Source organism: Strix aluco, chromosome 13 (genome assembly GCF_031877795.1).
Source record: "Strix aluco isolate bStrAlu1 chromosome 13, bStrAlu1.hap1, whole genome shotgun sequence".
In the NCBI taxonomy this organism is placed as follows: domain Eukaryota; kingdom Metazoa; phylum Chordata; class Aves; order Strigiformes; family Strigidae; genus Strix; species Strix aluco.
In genome coordinates this window covers 22,142,063-22,163,985 of record NC_133943.1, presented here as the reverse complement: position 1 = coordinate 22,163,985, position 21,923 = coordinate 22,142,063, and the positions used below count along the sequence as shown (strand labels likewise).

Below are 21,923 nucleotides of genomic sequence, written 5' to 3'. Positions count from 1 at the left end.
GGTGTGCAGGCAGGGAGTTTCTGTGTGTGTGTGTGTGTGTGTGTGTGTGTGTGTGCTGGTGTGCAGTCAGGGAGTGTCTGTGTGTGTGTGTGTGTGTGCGCGCTGGTGTGCAGTCAGGGAGTGTCTGTATGTGTGTGTGTGTGCGCGCTGGTGTGCAGTCAGGGAGTGTCTGTATGTGTGTGTGTGTGTGTGCTGGTGTGCAGGCAGGGAGTGTCTGTATGTGTGTGTGCTGGTGTGCAGTCAGGGGGCTGTGTGTTGTCCCAAAAGCGGGTTCTTTCACCCGGTGCACAATCACCCCTTCAACACACTGATTGTTGCTTCCAGACAATTTTCGTTCGTATCAGCTCATGGGGCAGGGGCTGCATTAACCCCCCACCTCCCGCTGCACGAATGACCACTGGCAGAGTCGCTGTGAAACAAACACTGAAACTTTAATGAATTAAGAAATAGTTGGAGATATGGGAGAGGGCTGGGGCTGGAGCGGGCGGCACGCTGTCCCGTGGTGTCCCTCAGGGTTCTGGCTCCCTTGGCGGGCACGTTGTTGCCATCAGGTGCTCTCCACTTGCTGCTGCCCGCCACCACGCCGTCCCTGTCCGGCTTCACCTCCTGCGAGGTTTTTGAGTGTTTTCCCACCCGTCACACCACCATCTTCCTCCTCTTGGGTGGGATGTTGTCCCGCAGGGAGGTCTCTCGTTTCTTGGCACTCCTGGCCGGGGCGGGGCGCTTGGCCCGCTTGCCCCCCGCCCGGCCCGATCCGGGCACCCCCCGGCCAGAGACAGCGCCCAAGGGCAGCGGCAGGCGGGTCAGAAGCACCCGGGGCTGCCTCCGCAGCACCTCCTCCATCAGCCGGGCTGTGTGGGCTGGGTGATTCCGGGAGGGACGTGAGCGGCTGGGCAGAGGGGTCTCCTGAGGACCCTTCAGCGCATTCTCCAGGGGCAGGCGAGTCAGAAGCACCCGGGGCTGCCTCCGCAGCACCTCCTCCATCAGCCGGGCCGTGCGGGGCGGGTGACGCCGGGAAGGACGCGAGGGGCTGGGCAGGGGACTCAGCAGCGGGATCCCCTGTGGGCTCAGCAGGTGACTGTCTGGAAGAGCCTTCAGGGGACCCTTCTGGGGTCTCTTCGCAGGACTGTCCTCGGAGCTCTCATCCGAGCTCTCATCTGAGCTCTCCTCCGAGCTCTCCTCAGATGTCTCCGAAGGACTCGGTGGCAGCCAGGTGGGCAGTTCTGCCGCCATCCTGCCCTGCTGCCCTGTGGGGTCCTGCGAGGGGGAGGCTGGCACCCCCCAGAAGGGGTCGGCGTCCCCCAGCATCGCTGCTGACAGGTGGTCCTTGGCCCAGTTGCCCTGCGTCCCGTACCCCAAGAAGTTGGGGGCTTCATTGGAGGAGACGGTGCTGGAGAGGCTGTCAGGGAAGATGTTTTCACCGTCCACCAGCATCACCACCGCCACTTGCTCATTGTCGCAGCCGCCCTCTGCCCTGTACTCCGAGAGGTGGGGGAGCTCGTTAAGGGAGGTGCTCAAGTTGGAGACGTGGGGGACACTGGGGACGGTGTCCTTGCCATCCCCCAGCCCTGCCGCCACGGCTCGCTCCTTGGGGCAGCCGCCCTCCGTCACGTACCTGCAGAGGTCAGGGAGCTCCTTGAGGACCTCAGCAGGCAAGTTGGGGACACTGGCGGTCAAGACGGTGTCCCCACTGTCCCCTAGATGTGCCACCATCGCTCGGTCCTGGGGGCAGTCACCGTCCACCACGTACACAGAGAGGTCGGGGAGCTCATCACAGCACATGGTGCTGGTGAGGCTGTTGGGGAAATCAAGGACATCAGGGACAGTGTCCTCACTGTTCCCCACTCCCACCACCACCCGCTTCCACATACCTGGAGAGGTCGGGGAGCTCACCGAGGAGGGCCGTCAGCTCTGGGACATCGGAGACAGCGTCCTCACTGTCCCCCAGCCTTGCCGCCACTGCCTGCTCCTTGGGGCTGCTGCCCTCCGCCACGTAGGCAGAGACGTCAGGGAGCTGCTGGAGGAAGGCAGTCACGCTGGGGCTGTCGAGGACGTCGGGGATGGTGTCCTCGCCATCCACGGTGTTAAGCCAAGCGAGGATCTGTTGGGCAGTGGTGTCCTCTGCCTCCTCACGAAAGGCCTCCGCGAAGGCGTCCAGCCCCTGCTCGGGCAGGTCTGCGGGCTTCCCCGGGGCTGCCAGGGCGGTCACTGCTGCTGCAAAAGCAAAGCCAACCCAAGTCCAGGCGATGCAACCTTTCCTCAGCTTGGCTGTCTGCCTGTGGGCTCTGCCAGCCCCTAAACTCACCTTTGGGCTTTATGGTGGCTCTGCCAGTCAGCGGAGCCAGGGCGGGCTGGTGGGCGCTGGCAGCAGGGACGCTGTCCTCGACGGCCACTGCCTCCATGTTGGAGGCCTCCGGCAGCTTCTGGGCGCTGCCGGGCGTGTTGTGGAGCAGAGGGGGGCCCTGCACCCAGCGCTGAGCTGCGGGGTGGCAGGGTGACGGGGGGCTGGGGCGGGCAGGGACGTGCAGCAGGCAGGAGCCCGTGGGGTACAGGGGCTCCTCCTGGACCACGGCCCCCGGCCCCAGCCCCATCGGCTGGGGGGGCACCAGCGTCCTCCCCACCACCTGCTGTCCCCAGCCATGGGCAGGGGGACAGGGAGCAGCCATGGAGCAGAACTGCACCCCTGGGGGGAGCTGCACCATGGGAGGGAGCCACATGCTGGGGTAGAGCTGCACCAGCTGCCCCGGGGCCCCCATGGGCCCTGGCCCCCCCTGCCAGACACTGGCCTGGGGCAGCTGGTAGGTGATGGGGGGCAGCTGGGCAGGCTCAGAGGCCGCCGGCAGACCCGGGACAGAGCGCAGCATGTCTGCTGTGACCGGTGGCGGCGCGGCTGCAGCACTGACGCTCTGACACCCTGTCGTCGGGTGGTTTGGATCTGCCCCATTATGACATCACCCCTAACGACACCCCGTAACCGGGGACCGGCTGTGAGCCGCTCCGCAGGCAATGGGGTCCTGGACACTCCGGCCCCTCGCTCCATGGCTGCCCTCAGCCTTTGCTTACCCACAGCCCAGACGACACTGGGCCCTGTACCTACACCCTGTCGATGGCTGCTCTGAGCAAAACCAGCCTGTGACTCCCCTGCAACTTTTCAGTGTTATCTGGCCTGGTGTAAAGCTCCCCAGATGTGGGCACCAGCTGCCCTGGTACCAGCTCACGCAGGAGGAAGCTGAGGCACAGGCTGGCTAACGCCAGTGATGAAGCCGCAACTACTCTGTCCCTGCCGTATCTGCTGCCGGTTTGGAGGGGTGGAAGGCGCCACCCAGGGCACAGGAGAGGAGAGCGGGGGGACAGGGAGCCCCGTCCTGACTCCTCACTGGCTTCACTCCTGGCCAGCTGCTTTTCCTCTGTGCCAGGACGGAGAGCACAGCGGGGGCTGGGGGGCGTTGGTCCCCCAGGAGCTGTGTGGGATCCCGGGGTGTCGCTGAACAGGGGGTCTCTGCCCGCAGGTGCCTGTGGGAATTAAGAATTGGTAGTTAGCAAAATGTAAACTGGCCTTGAGGTTAGAAGAATGATTGTGGATACCTGAGGCAGCATTATGGAACACCCTGTTGTGTGAAAAACAGCGGGAAAAAGCACCACCTGCAGAGTGTGGTGAGCATGTAAGTTATAAACAGGCAAAACCTGAAGGTCAGTAGGATGTAAAAGTGAAAATGAACCTATGTAAACAGGTGGTCATAAATTGGGAGCGGGCACACAGTGCAGCAGCATTTGCTCTTGGCAATGCCCCCCCTTCAACAAACTGCGCGTCGCCCCGATCCCAGCTGGACCGAGACCAACAAATATTCATGTAATTTCCGAGCAGTGCACACCTATTTCCAGAGGATCTAATGCATCTGTTAATACATTGCACAAGTGTACTAAAATTTGGGGAAGGGTCTCTGAGGGGCTTCCATGGGGGTTTTCGGTGGTCTGTGGTGGTCCCTAGTGGTGGCTGAAGAGGTGTCTTAGTGTCCTTTCCATGAACTCTGAGGTTTTTTTCATATAAGACCTCATCTTGGCTCATTGCTCTGTCTGTAAAGTTTCTCAGCTTTCTTACCTTCAGCTCCCACAGGTGTCTGTTGGCTTCTCTGCCCTCCCCGGGATGGACCCATCACAGTGGCAAAAATTATGCCCTTGGGTGCATTCTCGTCTGAGGCCCCTTACAGCCAGTAGCACCAACTGCTTGCAGGCATCAGCTACAGGCAGCAACTCCCCCTTTTCTTGAGACTTTGGACTCATAAATCCAAGGTCTCAATACTTAATACCTCATTTTCATGCAGATTTGTCTACAACAACACTGAATCATAATGCAAGCTAAGATATAGATGCAGACCATTACTATTATCATTAGAAACAGATTTCTTAACCATACCCAATTCAGTAGCCATGAGCTAAGTTTGTGCCACAATTCTTCAAAGCCCCAGGACGTATCATCCTTGGTGGCCTGAGGCAGGACTTTGGTCTGTTCCCAAATTTCTGCCAAACCCGTGGAAATTCTGCCATTCTGATCTACGTATACACAACAGCTTGTGTTAATCACGGTGCAGACACCCCCTTGCGAGGCCAAGGGCCATTCGATTTTGTTACACTACCTGAGACAAACTGGACACTTCAATTTGCAACGCTTGTGTGGCGTCCATAGTTCTGTTTTCTATGTTCTCGATTATGGTGGATATATTTACAGTTGTCTTTTCCAATTCACTTACTCCAAGCCGAGAGAGAAACCATCTAACGAAACTGTGGAATGCCTAAGGACAGTCTGCTATAGCACTGTGAGTCCTTCTGCTTCGTTTAAGGAGGGTCCTCGCCCATCCACTCTGTTCATGCAGCTTATTAACTGCTGTCGTGCTCGGGGCGAGGGCTCCTGGTGCACACTCCTTCCCATCCTAGGGGCAGTATTTTCCGAGCTCGGTTACCGCATAGCCAGTACCATCCTGTTCCTTCTGCTCGGGGTACAGGCCACCTAACTGAGGGTTTAAATCTATGTAACAGGGCTAGATCAAATTGGCTGTCTACAGAATTCATGTAACTGTTACAGCCCTTGGCTAGTCCTACAGCTATAGTATTGTTGTTTGTGCAGTCTGGAGTTGCATCATTCAGATGACATCGCTGTATGCAAGCACAGTTATAGGATACCTGTGGTGGTTCTTCCATTTGGATTTCTTGTTGAGTAGTCATCTTAGCACTGCCCCGCTGAAAGGCTGCGCTCACTGTAATCTGTCCATAGCTCTGGCCTCCAGCAATGGTGATATCGTATAAGGGGGTACCATCAGGCGTTGGAATCCCCATGTACTTTGCTGTTCCAGTTAACAATGTGTCTGGGTTTGCCACTACAGGATGAATATCCTGGGTTATCTGATTTATTGCCCTCAGGTCCTGGACCAACCAGCAATCCTTACCATTGGCCTTTTTAACCAGCAAAATGGGGGGGGGGGGGGGGGGGGGGGTGTTTTGACTCACACTCCACTAGTAACTTATACTTTAAGAATTTCTCAATTATTGGCACCAACCCCTTTCCAGCTTCTAGCTTTAGAGGACACTGTTTAATTCTTACTACCGGGGATGATCTTGGTTTAAGGTCAATTCTTACTGGGTCTGCTCTTTTGGATTTTCCCGGGACTCCTCCGGCCCATACAATAGGAATCACAGCACCTTCTACTCCTGCAGGTACCTGCTGTAACTCGGCTTGCCTCTGGAACATAAAGACCTGGGCATCCAAAGCTTTACTTTCAGGAACATGGATTGGGATTTTCCCTGCTGGGCGCAGGCGCCCTTTGGGCAGCCGGGCCTGACTGGAGGCTGGGCGCAGGCTGCTCCCTGCAGCGCTGGAGCCTGGGGCAGCCCGGCCACCTGCCAGTCGCTGCCTGAAACCCGGGTGTCCAGGGGAGCCTTTCCCGGGGGGCAGAGGGGGTCGGGTCCCACCAGCCCCGCTCCTCCCGGCTGCGGGCGTGCAGGGGGTCGCAGCACAAGTCCTGGGGGGAGAGAGGTTGCTAAGGCCTGAGGATACAAACTCCGGCTGGAGCCGAGCTGCAGACGGACGGAGGGATGGACAAAAAATACTCTTACCATAAATGACATCTCGCCTTTTTATAAGGTCTTTTGTCTTTTTGCGCAAGACTGTTCCACTGCAGCACTCCAACACTCTGCTTCAAACTCATGAGCATCTGTTTCTATTTCACTCTGGAGGGATACAGAATATGCATCTAGACCACAAGCACATTCAATTGCAATTCTTATTAAATTGTCTCCCTGGAATTGTGTTGCTTCTGCCGCTGCTTTTTGAATTTGTATTCCCCATGCTCACTCCCGGCTGCCCTCAGACTGGGCACACTGAAGTGGCCCCAGAGATGCACTGTTTATATACTACCTGTGATCCTTCTAGAAATGTAAAGCTGCCACTTCACTTGCCGTATTGGCTAAATCAGCAGGTCTGAAGGGCAGGAAATTGGTCCCTACTGTGCCCATTTAGTGTGGAAATTGCAAAGTAGCTGCTCCTTTAGTACAACACCAGAACCTACACGCAATTATTCACACCCTACCGTACAAGGACATTTCATGGCAAACAAGAAAAATCTGAGATCACATAAAACCCCCAAGTTCTTTGCAATGCTCATTGCTACACAGTGATTGATATCTGCATGCACACACACTGAACATAACAGATACCACGGCTAAGTTTCATTTTAATACAGCAGCTTTAAATGCTTTTTAAATCTAGACAGTCTGTGAACTGGAAAGATATTTAAAACTTTAATCACTATTACACAATACATGGAAGCCTGTAATAGACTTCTGAAAAAGGGATACAATTATTTAGCACTAATGTCTGTAATGAATGATAAGGAGCAGGAGACAAAACACATCCTTTTAAAAAAGGAACTTCAGGGAAGTCAAAGATGAAGAATCAGCCAGACGATCTTTAAAACTTATCACTGACAAGGTCTGCAGCTGCCCCTTTTGCAAAGTGCTTTTAAGGACATGGGAGTGGACAAGATCTCACGGACCCCTGAGCCCAGGACCCTCCACTGCACGCAAGCTTTGTCTTCCACCCCGACCAAACTCCTCTTCCAGCACAGTGTCTGGGAGGCTGCTTCAGGACCACGCTGCTGCAGCAGTTCAAGAGGGTCTCCAGTTCCCAGCCAAGGTTTATGCATCGCTAATTTACAACTTTTCTTGTAAAAGCACTGGTGTCTACTCACCCCCAGAAGTTCCCCTTTCTTAGTCTGTACCTCCACTAACAATTATCTCTCCTTCCACTTCCACCTTGCTCAATGAAACAGCTAAGTGATGAGCTCCAAGCCCATTGTTCTGAAGGAGGACACTAATTAGACAGTAGCAAGATTTGTAAAGGCAGATTTCTTAAACAAAGGCTTAATAACAAATGTCCTCCCATTTCCATTTGGAGAAGTATTGAAATCATCAGCCATGAAGTTCTCCTTCTGTACTCCACAAGCCAAGAACATGAAGTTCCGGTTCTCGTTAGGCCAAATCTAAAACTCTCCAGAGACAAAACGTGGGGAGAGGGACGGAGGGGATGCAAACACCACAGTTTATACCTTTCTTAAAATGTATTTCTCTTACACTGATACGATACCCTTGGCTTTTTTTGCTGGGCACTGCAGCCTGCAGTGTCACGCTGTGGGTAAAGACAACCAGTGCCCATGCTATTAGCTGTTCCCTTCCAGCTTCTGCTTTTGGCTGTGGAAAATAAGTACTGGCTGCCTAGCAGAGTCTGCACCAACCAAAAGCCATCTTCTGAGATCCATCAGCACTGCCCGCACACTGCTGAGAGGCCCTACCTATCGCTGTTAACCCATCACACCAGACCATACCACAGAGCTGTTTCAACAACAAGCCCTACAGCCAACTTTTCCTATTTTCACTTTCCTTCTTGCTTCCTATTTTAGCCTCTGCACGTTCCCCTAAACGCACAAAACCATTCTCGATAACACAAACAGCCACTTACCTTCTTATAACAGTTACTCCCGTTGCACTGCCTCTTGGTAAGAGCCGTTTCATAAAGAAGTACACCTTGCACTGCAAGTCGAATGGTACCTAACGAAAACGTACGAAATACACACAGCAATACTTGGAGATTCACGTCAGCTTGTTTCTTACAGCCAAAGCAACCAAACGGACCATCTGCAGGGCAGCAGGTAATTCTGCTCTAGTTCCCGTCGGTCACCTGAGAGCCAAGAAGCCTGTTCTGTTAGTGCAGACCTTGCAACGTCTACAAATTAAAATGCCATTTCAATTATACACCTGTGGCCGTGATGGTCTCTTCCAGCAGCAAAAAGCTATTTCAAAGCCTATGCTGCAATAGAGCTGTTCTTTCTTCTTGGTTTTTTTTTTCTCCCAGGTCTCTTTTCCCACTTTGTTGCAACAAAGATTTACGTCCAGACCATTAGTGCTAGCTTGTCGTAGAGATTTCCAGCAACCACTAGCTGCAGGCAAGTTTTAAATAGACAATTATGAAAATCTGATGTAAAACAAAGTTCACAGTTCTAGTCTTTTCAGAGGCCAGAGAACAGACAATCAGTGAAAAACTAGCTTATTGATCCCTTTTCACCATGATATTTTGAGGTTACACAGCAAGAAGGTATAAGGAAACATAAAAAGACAAAACCACACAGGAGATTGCTAGGAGCCTCTAAGCCATACCCAGTAGAAAAAAGAATGAAGCCATCTTATTAAAAGGGACTTTTTCTGTGCTTCAATAACACACCGTGTATAGCCTTTAAAGCATGTTAAAGAAAAAAATACAATCCAACAGATAAGCCTTGAGCACAGAAATCATTCTTTAGAACAAACCTGGGGAAATGCACTGGGCTGAACTTTGTGGAGATCCAGAAGGTCTGTGCTGCAAATCTTTCTGCTACAGGAACAAACACAATATTCTTACACTTACAGATCAAACTTTCAGTTCAAAATGAATCATGTTTCTCCTATCACACAGCACTAACTGTAAGGGAAGCTGTACACTGAAAATATAACAGATTTCACACAGTAACAGTTTTGATCTTTTCACATTCCAGAATGGCATATAGACATCAACACTCTGTATAAAAATCCTATCAAGTGATAAAATACACAGTGATAAAAAAAACCAAACACAAACCTGTTTTTCTTCACAGAACAAGAAATATGGATCTTCATTTGATGCACAGGTCTGAAGTGCTAAGGCTTGGACAATAAGCCCAAGCCAGAGTTGACCTATAGATGAATCCTGTATGTTTTATAATTGACAAGCATTGTATCAATAGGTATTGTACTAAATTATAACAAACCACCTGTCTGGATGTAAAAGGTGGGAATATTGAAACCTGAACAATAGGTCTTGAACCGAAATTGCTAACTCAGTATGTAGTCATTAGTGAAATATGTATAGAAAATGTAACTTAAACATCGTAAGACATGTATCCTTCTTTGTGTGTGTAAACAGGGCCACAAAGACAATTGTCTGGCCCTGTGACCTGGTGTGTGACCTTGCTCATAAATCACCTCGATAAGCTGGGAAAACTCCCTTAGTTTTTTCCCTGAGCCCCGGCCAGGCTCTGGGAAAATCTAACGTGAGACTGACTCCAGATATTTCTGCTTAAAACAAAGGTGCCAGCTATTCTGGCTTACTGATTTCAGGTATATAAGGCTGGCCCCGCTCACAGCGACTTTGGATGCCTCACCTATGGGTGCACGCACCGCGTAGGATTTCCCACTTGCAGGGAAAGGCTCAACAAATCCTCGCTGTAACCGGGGCTGCCCAGCGCCTGCGGGTCTGGATGATGGTAACGTATGCAAGTGGTGATGGATCTTTCTTAATCACTATTCTCTCTCTCTCTTGTAGTAATGATTTGATGCATTACCCTGTATTTTCCTATTTGTTTAAGCGCGCTACTTTGTCTTTTCTTACTGTATGTTTTCTGTATTATTCTGTTATATTATTTAGTTATTTCTAGTAAAATACGCCTGCTCTTTTCACTCTGGTGTCTGAATTTAATTAATATCCCTGATCAGCAAAACAAGGTCAGGTCTCCTTTCCTCAACCCTTGCTTCTACTCCTCTCAGTAACTTCTGAGCTCACAACTAACTTCAGTCACATGTAAAAGAGGAAGAGAGTTCTCACGCATCATATTCCTAAAAGATGTATGAAAACTGGGCATGGGTTAAGGAGGAAAAACTCAGCGTCTCCAGCCAAAGGGTGCTTTAAATGTGAACTCAAACCACCCTCCCAGTTTGCCTGCTGAGCCACACACACTACATGCTGCCCAGCCTCTTACCAGATACTGTCTAAAAGGAGTAAAGGGAAGAGACAGGTACGGGGCACAAGAAAAACCACGTACGGTTGGCTCAGAGACGGGGGGAATGTTGTCACTGGAGAGCAGCGTTATCCTGGGGCATGTTTGTAGAGAATGCAGGCCACAAATCTGCAAGAAAGCAGACTCCGTTAGTTCCGCTGCGCAGGGAACAGCCTGTTTGCTCACGCCACTATTGTCTGTGCATTCCGAGCCCCGCTGACGCCGGCCTTCGCCTTAGCGTGCTGCTCTCCACCTGCACTGCAGCGCTGTGTGAGCTCATCATGCTCAAAAATCGGAATCAAACATCAGAGTGGCTGAAAACCTTTTCGGTTAGGGACCTTGATCGTCCAAATTGTCCACAAAATACAAAGTATTTGCACTGCGTGAACGATATAAAAATATTCCACCCCAGACTTTGGTTTGGCATCTTGTGCATTGCTGCTGTTTCTCCATCCATAAATTGTTGAGTATATTTTCCCACCACGTAGCAATACAGCAAAGATTAGGGGGTTAAGATCGTAAACACGCTTGCAACCCAAAAAGCCAAATGTGATTTAAATAGATAAATAAATAAGAAGCTTCACTGTAGGAGTAGTAATAACATTTTCAGATTAGGAGCTGTTGGACCAGAGCTCTAGACGTATTTATTATTAGTGCTGGATGTCAACTCCCTTTTCCACGTCTCTGCTGGCGAGGGGCAGGTTTGGACTCGCTTTGCCAGCTGGAACTTACCCGCCCAGGTTAAAGCCGTACCACGGGTCTCTCTCAAGGCTTGTAATTTTAAAAACACGTATGAGGAAGAAACTGGGCGATTTGTGAAATATGCAACTTGTCCGATTGCTGGGAACAAGGGGCTGCCTTAAGGGTACCTGCTGCTTTGTTCTCTGAGCAGCAGCCACAGCTCAAACCAGCCATCGCTGCACTGTCTGCACTGGAACTGCTATTGCCTCTGCGGAGGGAAAGCTGACAGGGGTAGGGGGCTGTCCGGGGCACAGGGGATTTACGTATCCAGGCAGCTCGCCTCACATAAATACTTTTATTTAAAAACAGCTGTAAACATCATCCGAACTTAAAACCTCTAACTAGAATCATTTCCTGAGCAAGTTTGTTTGACATCAAAACAGCTTGTAAGGCTTAAACTCGTGTCAGCCGGGATTTAACAAGCTCACACCTCCAGCACAACACCTTTACACCCGTCTGGTGTTTTACCAGACCCCGTGCAAACACCGATCCCGACCTCCGAGCTTCACCCCCCGTAACACCCGTGGATTTGAACGGCTCCCCCGAAGCGTTCCCGCGGTTAAAGACAAACCCGCAGCCCCACGCCTCGCTAAACCCGTCTGGAACTGCAGCCGGGGCTGAAAGCGGCCCAGGAGAGCAGGGCCGGGTGCCACCGCTCAGCCCCTTCCCAGCAGCAGGGCCGGGGGGGGCCGTGCCCTTCCCCACCCCTGAGCCCCGGCACCGGGCGGCACGGCCGGACCCTCCCCGCTCCCGCGAGCGACAGTCCCGGCGGGTCGGGAGGCGCCGCACGGTCAATCCTCAGGCGAAACGGCGGGAGCTGCAGCCCGGCCCGGTCCCGCCCCAGCTCCCCCCGGCCGCCGCCGAGCCCGTCCCTCCCGGCCCGCTCTGCCCCGCCTGGGCCCGAACACGCCGGCCCCGGGACGAAGGTGACCCGAGCCGCTCCCCGCGGGAGGGCCGCGGGCCCCGCTCCCGGCGCCGCAGGCCCCGGCCGAGCCGCCCCAGCCGCCGGCCCCGCGGTGCGGCCTGGCGCGGCGGCCGCCCCCCCCCACGGCTACGGAGGGTCAAAGCGCGGCGGGGCCGCCCCGCGCCGCCCGCCTCGGCCCCTCCCGCCGCGGGGCCGCCGCCGCCCGGGCCCCGCCGCCCGCCTCGGCCGCGCCCCCGGCCCCGACTCACCGTTCCCGCGGCTCCAGCCGCCCCGGGCCGCCAGCACCACGGCCAGGGCCAGCGCCGCCGCCGCTCTCGGGCCCCGGCCCGCGCCGCTGGAGCCGCCGCGGCTCGGCGCGTCCCGGCGGGGGCGGATCGGGGCGGGCGCGGGGCGGGTCCCGGCTTCGCACCGTCGGTGAGAGCCCCGGAGAAAGGCCCCGCGGCGGCCCCTTTAGAGCGCGCGGCCCCGCCCGGCCCCGGCCCCTCCCAGCGCAGGCCGGGCTGGCGGCCCCTCCCCGGCCGGGGAACAAGGGGCTGCCCCGTCCGCGGGGAGCGGGGCCTTTCTCAGGCACCCCGAGATGTCCCCTCCCTTCACCGCCCGGCAGCGCCGGCAGCCGAGGCCACATGGCAAAGCCCGCTGCCTCTCCCCCAGGCTGCCTCGCCCTGGCTGGCTGCTGGCAGGAGGGGACAGCGGGTGGTGACAGCCTGGGGGGACAGGAGGGACATGGGCAGGGACAGGCCTGGGGGGTGACAGGACGTCAGGCGGTGATGGGCCCAGGGCTGTAGGGGGGGACGCCACAGGCCCAGGGGCTGGCGGGAGGTAATGCTGTGTGGTGAAGGCCGGGACGGTGACAGGAGGGACACCACGGGCCCAGGGGGTGGCAGGACACCAGGCAGGGACAGGCCCAGGGGGTGACAGGACAACGGGCCTGAGCCGGGGCCGCGGAGGCTGAGCTCGGGATCGGTGGCCGAGCCGGGGCCGCGGGGCCTCTCCCCATCACCCCTCTGCTGGCCCGGGCTGCCAGGAGGAGCCGGGTGGGCGCTGCCACCGCAGCCCAGCTCCATCGCTGAGGGCCCCGGGCCGGAGGCGTGGCAGGGGCGGGGGCCAGGGGCTGGCAGATACCACCTGCCGCGCACGGCGGACGCTGTCAGGAGCAGGCGTCGCCTGGCCCAGCCATGCCGTGCGTCCATGACCAGTTCTCCTCCCAGCTGCGCTGCGACACGGTCACCTTCAGCGGCCTCCACATCTCCCTCAGCGACCTCAAGCGCCAGATCATGGGCCGCCAGAAGCTGAAGGCGGCCACCTGCGACCTGCGGATCAGCAACGCCCAGACCGGAGAAGGTGCGTGGGGCGGTGGGCACGGGGCCTCGGGCACTGCCCGGCTGGCGGCGGCCGCGGCCTGCGGGAGCCACACTCTGCTCTCTGTGGCTTGTCCCCACGGGGCGTGAGTCAGCCTGGGGCCCGTCCCGCCGGCGTGCGGGGAACCGGGAGGGCAAGTGGCACCAGCGATTCAGTGGGGCGGGAAGGGACAGTGCGATTCGGCCACCATCGGTAGCTGAGGCTTGTGTGGAGACCTCACAGAGCCGTTCCGATCTGTTGTTAGACACGGAGCTGGGCGTAGGAGACTACGTGGTCGATGTGCAACGTCTAGTGCTTGCAAAAGCCCAGTAGCTACTTACTGGCCATCACTGGCAGCAAGACAAGTTTTGTGCTAGAAGGGAGAAGGAATCAACAACGGTGCTGGCTCCAGCGTGGTTGAACATTCCTGTCGGAGCTCTGCTTGGACGAGTGTGAAAAGTAGCCCTGTTGAGCGTGATGTCGCTGCTCAATCTGGAGATGTGGAGTCGTGGCGAGGCAGAGTGACACCGCTTCGCGGGTCTCGGTAGTTTCCAGGGCTCTGCTTAGGGGATGTCGCTGCCTGCGGGGAACAGGCTCCTGCTGGCAGATGCCGGTTTTGTCTGAGAGCTGTTAGACTAAGCTGGCAGCTGTTAAATTCAAAGCGAGCAAACAGACATTTCCAGGGACTTCAGGAATAACGCTCCAAAACTAAAAAGTTAACTTTTAAGTCTACATTGTTTGACTTCACCTTTACTAAGATTTCATCACCAAAATGAACTCAGTTAATTGAGGCGAAGGAAAAATAAATGTGTGAAAGCCAACGGGTGTCAGGTCCCTTCACAGAACTACCTCGGCAGCGCACTCCGCTGTTTGTAAACCCTCCTCCACAAATTCTCTGGCTCGGTGACCAAGCTGGTGGGCTACTTCAAGTCATACAAATATGTGCCGTGATAAGTGTCCCATGCAAATGAGGCCTTCACTTCACCAGGTCATTGCCACTCTTCAGTTTTCAGTTGATCCGTTTAAATGTGTACTGATTGACTTTTAAGGGGAATTCATTTTTCTATCCGTCTGGTATTAGATGGCTGGAGGTCTCCTCCCTGTGCACTTCACAAACGGATTGAAAACAAGCATCTCTCTCTATATGAGGGATAGTCTGTTCAGAAGGCAGGTGTCAGTGCTTCTTTGGATTTCCTCGACCGCTTTTTGGGTATCAGTTGAATAGAGCACAAGTGCTCTGGGGAGGAACAGCCCCACACACCGGTATATCCTGGGGCTGCCCAGCTGGAAAGCGGCGTTGCAGAAGAGGGGGACCTGGGGGACACCAAGTTGAACGTGAGCCAATAATGTACCGCTGCTGCAAAGAAGGGCAACGGCATCGCGGGCTGCGTCAGGAGGAGAGCTGCCGGCAGGTCAGGGGAGATGCTCCCACCCCTTCGTTCAGCGCTGGTGAGTGCTGCGAGAGCTGGAGTGCTGGGTCCAGTTCTGAGCTCCCCAGTGCGGGAGAGACATGGACAGAGAGTCCAGCAAAGGGCCACAAAGATGATGAAGGGACGGGAGCATCTCACATGAGGAAAGGTGAGAGAGCTGGGCCTGTTCAGCCTGGGGAAGGCTCAGGGGGATCCTGGCAGTGTCTGTAAATACCTACAGGGAGGGTGCAGAGAAGCCCTATTGGCTTCCAGAGTGGAAACAAAAAAGGGGTAACGAGGCATGATTGTCTTCACAGACATCAAACAAATCTGGAGAGTTAGTTTCTAAGGCAAGTCACTGGCATGTAAACAAAACGATGGATCATACCCTGAGCTGCTTCCCACCGAGGCCTGTCGGCTCTGCACTGGCTGCACCAGGTCCTGCCTCTGAAGCTGCCAGGACCATCTATCCCAACCCCACCTTGCTGCGCTCCTGGCCCCTGGCACGTGATGGTGCTGCAGCTCCCAGCTCGGCTCCCGCCCAGGGGTGCCCCGCACGCCTCCAGCTGAGCTGGGATCTCTGGGCACTGGGGCGGGCCCTTTGCTTCTGGACCATGGCTTGAAGGGAGCTGTCCTGGCTCTGGAGATGATGCTGTGTCACGGTCCCACCAAGTCCAGGTTTCTGTCAAGAGGCCTCGGCTTGGACACCCAGCACGGAGCCCAGGCCGCACTGAGCTGCCCTCCGAGCAGGGCTGGTCATCTCCCCAGCCCACAGCTGGCTGCCCCAGCGCCCCGTTAGCCAGAGGGGTCACTGGGACAGAGCTGCGGGGTAGCTCTAGGGCTGAGCTGGGTTAGCTGGGGGCAGGGGGGGTCTGGTGGGTTTGGGACAGGGTTCCAGTGTGGAGCAACCGAAGGCGATGGAGCAGCGAGAGGCTGGGAGCAGTGGCAGCAGGAGGCTGAGGAGTCCATGGGAGTGTGTGTGCTGGTGTGCAGTCAGGGAGTGTGTGTGTGTGTGTGTGCGCGCTGGTGTGCAGTCAGGGAGTGTCTGTGTGTGTGTGTGTGTGTGCTGGTGTGCAGTCAGGGAGTGTCTGTGTCTGTGTGTGTGTGTGCTGGTGTGCAGTCAGGGGGCTGTGTGTTGTCCCAAAAGCGGGTTCTTTCACCCGGTGCACAATCACCCCTTCAACACACTGATTGTTGCTTCCAGACAATTTTCGTTCGTATCAGCTCATGGGGCAGGGGCTGCATTAACCCCCCACCTCCCGCTGCACGAATGACCACTGGCAGGGTCGCTGTGAAACAAACACTGAAACTTTAATGAATTAAGAAATAGTTGGAGATATGGGAGAGGGCTGGGGCTGGAGCGGGCGGCACGCTGTCCCGTGGTGTCCCTCAGGGTTCTGGCTCCCTTGGCGGGCACGTTGTTGCCATCAGGTGCTCTCCACTTGCTGCTGCCCGCCACCACGCCGTCCCTGTCCGGCTTCACCTCCTGCGAGGTTTTTGAGTGTTTTCCCACCCGTCACACCACCATCTTCCTCCTCTTGGGTGGGATGTTGTCCCGCAGGGAGGTCTCTCGTTTCTTGGCACTCCTGGCCGGGGCGGGGCACTTGGCCCCCTTGCCCCCCGCCCGGCCCGATCCGGGCACCCCCCGGCCAGAGACAGCGCCCAAGGGCAGCGGCAGGCGGGTCAGAAGCACCCGGGGCTGCCTCCGCAGCACCTCCTCCATCAGCCGGGCTGTGTGGGCTGGGTGATTCCGGGAGGGACGTGAGCGGCTGGGCAGAGGGGTCTCCTGAGGACCCTTCAGCGCATTCTCCAGGGGCAGGCGAGTCAGAAGCACCCGGGGCTGCCTCCGCAGCACCTCCTCCATCAGCCGGGCCGTGCGGGGCGGGTGACGCCGGGAAGGACGCGAGGGGCTGGGCAGGGGACTCAGCAGCGGGACCCCCTGTGGGCTCAGCAGGTGACTGTCTGGAAGAGCCTTCAGGGGACCCTTCTGGGGTCTCTTCGCAGGACTGTCCTCGGAGCTCTCATCCGAGCTCTCATCTGAGCTCTCCTCCGAGCTCTCCTCAGATGTCTCCGAAGGACTCGGTGGCAGCCAGGTGGGCAGTTCTGCCGCCATCCTGCCCTGCTGCCCTGTGGGGTCCTGCGAGGGGGAGGCTGGCACCCCCCAGAAGGGGTCGGCGTCCCCCAGCATCGCTGCTGACAGGTGGTCCTTGGCCCAGTTGCCCTGCGTCCCGTACCCCAAGAAGTTGGGGGCTTCATTGGAGGAGACGGTGCTGGAGAGGCTGTCAGGGAAGATGTTTTCACCGTCCACCAGCATCACCACCGCCACTTGCTCATTGTCGCAGCCGCCCTCTGCCCTGTACTCCGAGAGGTGGGGGAGCTCGTTAAGGGAGGTGCTCAAGTTGGAGACGTGGGGGACACTGGGGACGGTGTCCTTGCCATCCCCCAGCCCTGCCGCCACGGCTCGCTCCTTGGGGCAGCCGCCCTCCGTCACGTACCTGCAGAGGTCAGGGAGCTCCTTGAGGACCTCAGCAGGCAAGTTGGGGACACTGGCGGTCAAGACGGTGTCCCCACTGTCCCCTAGATGTGCCACCATCGCTCGGTCCTGGGGGCAGTCACCGTCCACCACGTACACAGAGAGGTCGGGGAGCTCATCACAGCACATGGTGCTGGTGAGGCTGTTGGGGAAATCAAGGACATCAGGGACAGTGTCCTCACTGTTCCCCACTCCCACCACCACCCGCTTCCACATACCTGGAGAGGTCCGGGAGCTCACCGAGGAGGGCCGTCAGCTCTGGGACATCGGAGACAGCGTCCTCACTGTCCCCCAGCCTTGCCGCCACTGCCTGCTCCTTGGGGCTGCTGCCCTCCGCCACGTAGGCAGAGACGTCAGGGAGCTGCTGGAGGAAGGCAGTCACGCTGGGGCTGTCGAGGACGTCGGGGATGGTGTCCTCGCCATCCACGGTGTTAAGCCAAGCGAGGATCTGTTGGGCAGTGGTGTCCTCTGCCTCCTCACGAAAGGCCTCCGCGAAGGCGTCCAGCCCCTGCTCGGGCAGGTCTGCGGGCTTCCCCGGGGCTGCCAGGGCGGTCACTGCTGCTGCAAAAGCAAAGCCAACCCAAGTCCAGGCGATGCAACCTTTCCTCAGCTTGGCTGTCTGCCTGTGGGCTCTGCCAGCCCCTAAACTCACCTTTGGGCTTTATGGTGGCTCTGCCAGTCAGCGGAGCCAGGGCGGGCTGGTGGGCGCTGGCAGCAGGGACGCTGTCCTCGACGGCCACTGCCTCCATGTTGGAGGCCTCCGGCAGCTTCTGGGCGCTGCCGGGCGTGTTGTGGAGCAGAGGGGGGCCCTGCACCCAGCGCTGAGCTGCGGGGTGGCAGGGTGACGGGGGGCTGGGGCGGGCAGGGACGTGCAGCAGGCAGGAGCCCGTGGGGTACAGGGGCTCCTCCTGGACCACGGCCCCCGGCCCCAGCCCCATCGGCTGGGGGGGCACCAGCGTCCTCCCCACCACCTGCTGTCCCCAGCCATGGGCAGGGGGACAGGGAGCAGCCATGGAGCAGAACTGCACCCCTGGGGGGAGCTGCACCATGGGAGGGAGCCACATGCCGGGGTGGAGCTGCACCAGCTGCCCCGGGGCCCCCATGGGCCCTGGCCCCCCCTGCCAGACACTGGCCTGGGGCAGCTGGTAGGTGATGGGGGGCAGCTGGGCAGGCTCAGAGGCCGCCGGCAGACCCGGGACAGAGCGCAGCATGTCTGCTGTGACCGGTGGCGGCGCGGCTGCAGCACTGACGCTCTGACACCCTGTCGTCGGGTGGTTTGGATCTGCCCCATTATGACATCACCCCTAACGACACCCCGTAACCGGGGACCGGCTGTGAGCCGCTCCGCAGGCAATGGGGTCCTGGACACTCCGGCCCCTCGCTCCATGGCTGCCCTCAGCCTTTGCTTACCCACAGCCCAGACGACACTGGGCCCTGTACCTACACCCTGTCGATGGCTGCTCTGAGCAAAACCAGCCTGTGACTCCCCTGCAACTTTTCAGTGTTATCTGGCCTGGTGTAAAGCTCCCCAGATGTGGGCACCAGCTGCCCTGGTACCAGCTCACGCAGGAGGAAGCTGAGGCACAGGCTGGCTAACGCCAGTGATGAAGCCGCAACTACTCTGTCCCTGCCGTATCTGCTGCCGGTTTGGAGGGGTGGAAGGCGCCACCCAGGGCACAGGAGAGGAGAGCGGGGGGACAGGGAGCCCCGTCCTGACTCCTCACTGGCTTCACTCCTGGCCAGCTGCTTTTCCTCTGTGCCAGGACGGAGAGCACAGCGGGGGCTGGGGGGCGTTGGTCCCCCAGGAGCTGTGTGGGATCCCGGGGTGTCGCTGAACAGGGGGCCTCTGCCCGCAGGTGCCTGTGGGAATTAAGAATTGGTAGTTAGCAAAATGTAAACTGGCCTTGAGGTTAGAAGAATAATTGTGGATAACTGAGTTTAACATTCCTGGGGTGATTTGGGGTTCTTTTGCTGCGGTAGTGAGGTGATGCCGGGCTGCGGAGCAGAGCAGGGTGGGAGGCGAGGAAGGGCGTGAACGTCTCGAGGCTGGGAAGGGCTCTGCAGCGAGCCCTGTCCCTGCGGGAGGGGATGCTGGCCGTGTTCAGGACAAAGGCCTTGCGGCCCTGGCTGGGGTGTGTGCCCGTGCCCCCCCTGGCCCCCCAAGGTCTGTCCTGGTGCCGGGGGCTCCGTGCTGCTTTCTGCGTGGGGCCGTGTCCGTGAGTCCTGCAGGGAGCCGTCTGTCCTGGCTGCCCCGCCAAAGGGCTCCTTGCCCCGGGGAATGGGCCGGGGGAGTCCCCCCCCGCCCCCCACCATTGCCTGCCCCGCTGGTGGTGACTCGGTCCTGGGGGCGGCTGGGTGCCCTTCAGGGCTCACCGGCTCTGATTTGGGGCTCAGCGGGGCTGTTGCACCGTTGGGTGCCGTTTCCCGATGCCCCCTGCGCTGCCTCCCCCTCCTACACAGACACGGAGAGGTTTTGAAGAAAACAAATTTTAATTGCAATAAACAACAGAGAATGTCCCATCAAAACTACTCTAATACCCTCCCTCCCCCCAAATACATGAACATCCCCACCCACGCCCCAAACACCCCACCCTTGAGCCCCCACCCCCCAAATACAATAACATACCCCCCCAATACACCACCCTCCTCCCGCACCCCCAAGATACCCCACTCTCATCACCCACTGCCCCGTTCCCTACATCAATCTTTACTCCCCCCTGCCCTCCCCGGGCTGACTGCAAGTGCCCTGCGCTTGCTGGGGGGCGGTGACAGGGTGCTCTGCCCCCGCTTCCAGTCCCGCTTCTCTGGCATGGCCGGCTGGGACGGGGGCGGCTCCATCCCCGCATCCCCCCACGGCTCCTGGGCCTCCAGCCCCATCAGAAAGTCCTCCAGGCCCAGGACGGTGTCGATGGTGTTGTCGAGGCCAAGCAGCTCATCGGGCAGCAAAAGCGAGGGGGAGTCACAGGGGGGGATGGCTGCGCAGGTGTCAGCCAGGTCCCCAGGCATGGGGCTGCTGCTGGCACCGTCCTGGCTGAGCCCCACCGAGTCCAGTGACCAACCAAAGAGGCTCAGGGCCTCTTGGAGCAGCATCTCATCGCTGAGACTGAGATCTTCTGGTGTGCCCCCAAGGTCTTCATTGTGGGGGACAGCAGCGGGGCTGGTGGGGACGTCACTGCCCGGGGGGATGTTGCTGCCTGGGACTGGCCCCATGGGGGTGGCCGCGCCGGAGATGTTGTTTTCCGGTTGCCCCTGGACGTCCTCGTAGGTGGGGATGGACGTCGACAGCACTGGGGAGCCTGGGGCCATCGCTCTCCCCTCTTCTCTGGTGACTCCACTGTCCCCAGGCATGGGGCCGCTGCTGAGACCATCCTGGCTGACACCCACCGCATCCAGGGAGTGACTGAAGAGCCTGAGGGCCTCTTGCTGAAGCATGTCTTCAGTCACAACCAGGTCGTCCGTGGCGTCCCCAGGGCCTTGGTTGTAGGGGTCAGCACCGGCTGCTAGGGGGACGTTGCTGCCTGGGGCGATGTCAGTGCCCAGGGGTGCCCCTGCAGAGGTGGCCGTGCTGGCGATGTTGAAGGGAGCAGACAGCCCCTCGATGTGCCCGTAGCTGGGGATGGAGGTGGATGGTGGTGGCATGTTGGTCCACTCGTAGCCAAAGAGTCGGGGGTCAAAACGGCAGCCACACGGAGCCCTCAGCAGCCCTGTGTAGGTGAGAGGGAGCTGTGCTGGGCAAGGGGGACCCTCTGGGGGCACCCACCGAGCCGGCCTCCCATCACCAACATCCCCCGGCTCCGCGCCACGCACGTGGGGAGCTCGTTGCCAGGGCGATGCCCGCGGGATGAGCTGCTGTGCCAAAGGGACGGGCTCAGAAATCGGGGACGAGTCTGGCTTCTCCGAGGTGAAAAGGGGAGAGATGGCGCCAAGTATGTGGTAAATTCTCTGGCCGTGGGCTGTACTGGGCACACATCAGCCAGGTGAGGGCAGGGACGCTCGCCCAGGCTTGCCAAACCCCCGTGCAAAAACTGCCTGGGGAGGGGGCACGGGAGTGATGGGGACTCTGGGGTGCCCGTGGTCGGGGGTGCTGAAGGTGCGAAAGGTGCCGGGGTGGTGGAGCAGAGAGGGGTGCCATACCTTGTGGAGGGGCCTGGGGGGCGTGGGGTGCTCCCCCCGCCGGGGGTGCCCAGGCTGTGGGGAAGGGCTGCTCCTGCCCGGGCAGTGGGCACAGGTTGGCTGAGCCTGGAAGAGAGACGGGGGCCATGGCCGGCGCTCACCTCCGCTCTGGCCCCCAAGAGCGTCCCCGGGCTGCAGGGGTCGGGGTCGGGGTCGGTGCCTACCTTGGTGGGAGAAGATTTTGGGGAGCAGAGAGAGCCGCAGGAACCGGGGCCCTGGGGGGTCCCAGGAGCCGCGCAGAGACACCCACCCTGGTGGCAGCACCATGGTTTGTGGTGGGTGTTGGTTGCTAAGGACTCTCTGGGGTGTCCCGGGACGGAATGTTGGGGGTCCCCAGGTTACGCCCCGCCCCCAGCAACCTCCCCGGCTCCTCCTGGGGAGGGAAAGGGTTAAAAGGGGCCTGTGGGTGCAGGTGCCTTGGACGGGAAGCCTTGGTCCGTTGGCAGAGCTGAGACAGCCTTGGGATCAGG

At 58.2% G+C, this 21,923-nt stretch overlaps 3 protein-coding genes across 3 annotated transcripts; all 3 read right to left on the bottom strand.

The window, feature by feature from the left end:
- Positions 1–515: 515 nt before the first annotated feature.
- On the bottom strand, positions 516–9,582 carry LOC141929220 (uncharacterized). Its single transcript, XM_074838401.1, has 8 exons — positions 8,854–9,582; positions 8,009–8,097; positions 6,109–6,222; positions 5,600–6,014; positions 3,211–3,513; positions 2,306–2,738; positions 1,872–2,214; positions 516–1,795 (listed from the first exon to the last, which is right to left on the bottom strand). Exons 3-8 carry the CDS (start codon positions 6,204–6,206, stop codon positions 637–639), a joined length of 2,751 nt encoding a protein of 916 aa, XP_074694502.1. The 5' UTR covers positions 6,207–6,222; positions 8,009–8,097; positions 8,854–9,582; the 3' UTR covers positions 516–636.
- Positions 9,583–15,598: 6,016 nt separating this feature from the next.
- Positions 15,599–18,793, bottom strand: LOC141929219 (uncharacterized). Its single transcript, XM_074838400.1, has 7 exons — positions 17,933–18,793; positions 17,499–17,841; positions 17,243–17,422; positions 16,621–17,101; positions 16,270–16,554; positions 16,004–16,233; positions 15,599–15,680 (listed from the first exon to the last, which is right to left on the bottom strand). Exons 1-7 carry the CDS (start codon positions 18,489–18,491, stop codon positions 15,599–15,601), a joined length of 2,160 nt encoding a protein of 719 aa, XP_074694501.1. The 5' UTR covers positions 18,492–18,793.
- A 1,187-nt stretch (positions 18,794–19,980) lies between these two features.
- On the bottom strand, positions 19,981–21,720 carry LOC141929217 (uncharacterized). Its single transcript, XM_074838399.1, has 3 exons — positions 21,618–21,720; positions 21,415–21,519; positions 19,981–20,984 (listed from the first exon to the last, which is right to left on the bottom strand). Exons 1-3 carry the CDS (start codon positions 21,718–21,720, stop codon positions 19,981–19,983), a joined length of 1,212 nt encoding a protein of 403 aa, XP_074694500.1.
- Between the last annotated feature and the right edge of the window lie 203 nt (positions 21,721–21,923).